This window comes from Temnothorax curvispinosus, unplaced genomic scaffold, assembly GCF_003070985.1.
Source record: "Temnothorax curvispinosus isolate PA1 unplaced genomic scaffold, ASM307098v1 QBEX01004775.1, whole genome shotgun sequence".
NCBI classification, from domain to species: domain Eukaryota; kingdom Metazoa; phylum Arthropoda; class Insecta; order Hymenoptera; family Formicidae; genus Temnothorax; species Temnothorax curvispinosus.
The window spans coordinates 531,484-533,897 of NW_020214555.1; the positions used below are offsets into that span (position 1 = coordinate 531,484).

Genomic DNA, 2,414 nt, shown 5'->3' on the forward strand with positions numbered 1-2,414 from the left:
TGGAAATTGTCTTTATATCAATATCGAGCAATAATGTACGCGTTCCTTAGACGACAACTGGAAGAAAAATGCATATCCCTTCAAGAACTCGGTAACACATATAGAATAGAATTTATTATTTCAGCGTTTATAGCCAAGAACGGACTTGGTTTACATTTTTCCTTAACCTCATTCATTCACATCCACACCTTAAGAACCGTCTACCTACAATAGCCGTAAGAGTATGCAGTAAGACGTAAACAGTAAGTTATTGACCAACCACAGTCGATTATTCTTAAATTGTAAAAATCCCATTAGTCAGTAGTTTACTGCTTACGTCTTACTGCATACTCTTACGGCTACTGTAGACGGTCCTTTATATAACTAAACGCAACTCACTGTATCTTTGTATTAACACGTATAAATAATTTAGTTAGATAAATGTCCATGTAATGATTTTTCACTGTTAATACTTATTGTTTATACAGAAACGACACCGGCCGAACCCGCTACAAGTATGAATATTAGTCCAAAATTTTTGAAAGTTTTACAAATGTCGTTTGAAGTAAAGTACATGGATGAAGACATTACCCTTGCTGAGAAGAGAGACAAAATCAAAACGATAGAGGAGAGAATGAGTGTGTTACATCATAATGTAATCGACGTTTCAACGGATCCAAAATTTGATGATATTGTTGCTTTAGCGACAGCTTATTACAACGTTGGCTTGGAATATGTTATTTCTACGGATACTGACGATTTATCTGTTGCTGTACTGTGTTTTTCAAGATGTGTGGACATTTTGAAAGAAAAAATGTCGGACCGTAAAGCTATATTGACATCTATAGGCGCGCTTAACGAATTGAATTCAGTTTATGAGAAAATGAACAAAAAGACTGATAGCGAATTGAATACAGCATTGAAATTATATATGACATACACACAGGAGGAGAATTATCGCGATCCCATCCACATAGCAAGTCTTGTTGGTATTGAAGAAGAAGAATCGAATCCTAAGATTATCTTGAACACTCTACATCATACAACTTTACAGAACTTAAGACTTCAATATCTTATAAGGCCGAAAGATAAGCATCTATTTGTAATATACATGAATAAGATATTAAACACCCGATTGACAGACATAGTATCTAACGATACAAAATTTGATGAAAAGTGTCTTAATATGGCTTTAACCTTATTTGAGCTTTCTAAATACTTTCTAGCAAACGATCGTTTCACTGAAGCTAAAAGTCACATTGCGATCGGAGATTATGTAATATTCAGAGTTGCTGGAGAGATATTGAAAATGGAAGAGAAAGATTTTTTTTACTTGCATAAAAGTTTGAATTATACCATTGCCGTTAATGCTAAATCTTGGGGTTCTTATGGAGTTTCTCTTTTACGTTTCTGGATGAAAAAATTCTCACAGAATAAAGGAAATAAATCTTCTGAGATACAAGATCTTATGTCAAAATTAGAAATCAAATCTGAGAAGTCAAATTTAATATTTTCTGATTTGTTAGAAAAAGAATTGGAAGGTATAATTATTCAGTTTACAGAAACATGTATATTAAATTTGGCTGATGCTAAATCGATTTTTATAAAAACTTTGAGACAATTTGAAAAAGCGAAAGAGGAATATAAGGAATATTTTGCTTTAGACAATGGCACTGTAACTTATGCAAAGATAACACTTGGAATTTCGGATACATATAAATATTTAGCAGGTTTTGAAGAACAAAGAGATAATCAAATAAAACTACATAAAGGGCGAGTAAAATTATTAGAGGACGCTTGTAAGAAATTTCCTACAATAATTGAGGATGATACAGATTTACAAATTTACAAACGGATTTGGTACGAAGTGGTGACTTCATGTTCCACGGTTATGGATTTAATGGTCGAGGAAACATATTACGACGAATCATTTGAAGAAGTGTCAACGAAAGCTGATCAATATATGAAAATGCTCGCAGAAAATAGTGGTTTTTATTTAAATGCGGTTTAAACTTTTTTAATTTTTAATTCTAAGATTTGTACGTTTCTCATTATTTGTAACTTTATATTATTAGAGGATATTATTTATGTGCATGCCGTTAACGTATATGAGTTATATAAGAAACATGATTCATGATTAAAAGTTAAAAAAATATGTTTTATTAATTATCTGAATTAAATTTGTCTGAGAACAAATAATTTTTGAATTGAGTCATGTTCCTTAATATTTTCATATGATAGACATATGTGTAAGAATATCATTCCATTATTTATTTACGTATTTTTATAATTGACAATAATATACAGTAATATGAGAATACATGTTATACACATTATGTACAATTATATAAGAATATTTTTACTATATTAAGATTATATATAAATAGTATAATTTATATATACATATATACATATATATACATATATGTGTGTGT

The 2,414-nt window shown here is 30.2% G+C and overlaps 1 protein-coding gene across 1 annotated transcript; it reads left to right on the forward strand.

The window, feature by feature from the left end:
- The first annotated feature begins 23 nt into the window (after positions 1 to 23).
- LOC112454037 lies at positions 24 to 2,045 on the forward strand. The gene is made up of 2 exons (XM_025015207.1): positions 24 to 91; positions 468 to 2,045. Exons 1-2 carry the CDS (start codon positions 34 to 36, stop codon positions 1,988 to 1,990), a joined length of 1,581 nt encoding a protein of 526 aa, XP_024870975.1. The 5' UTR covers positions 24 to 33; the 3' UTR covers positions 1,991 to 2,045.
- Positions 2,046 to 2,414: the final 369 nt, after the last annotated feature.

Bases quoted from the DNA above. Each gene is read 5' to 3' on its own strand.
- LOC112454037 (XM_025015207.1), top strand. From the start codon at position 34: ATGTACGCGTTCCTTAGACGACAACTGGAAGAAAAATGCATATCCCTT. The intron at 92-467 runs GTAACACATATA...TTGTTTATACAG, and splicing joins CATATCCCTTCAAGAACTCG to AAACGACACCGGCCGAACCC.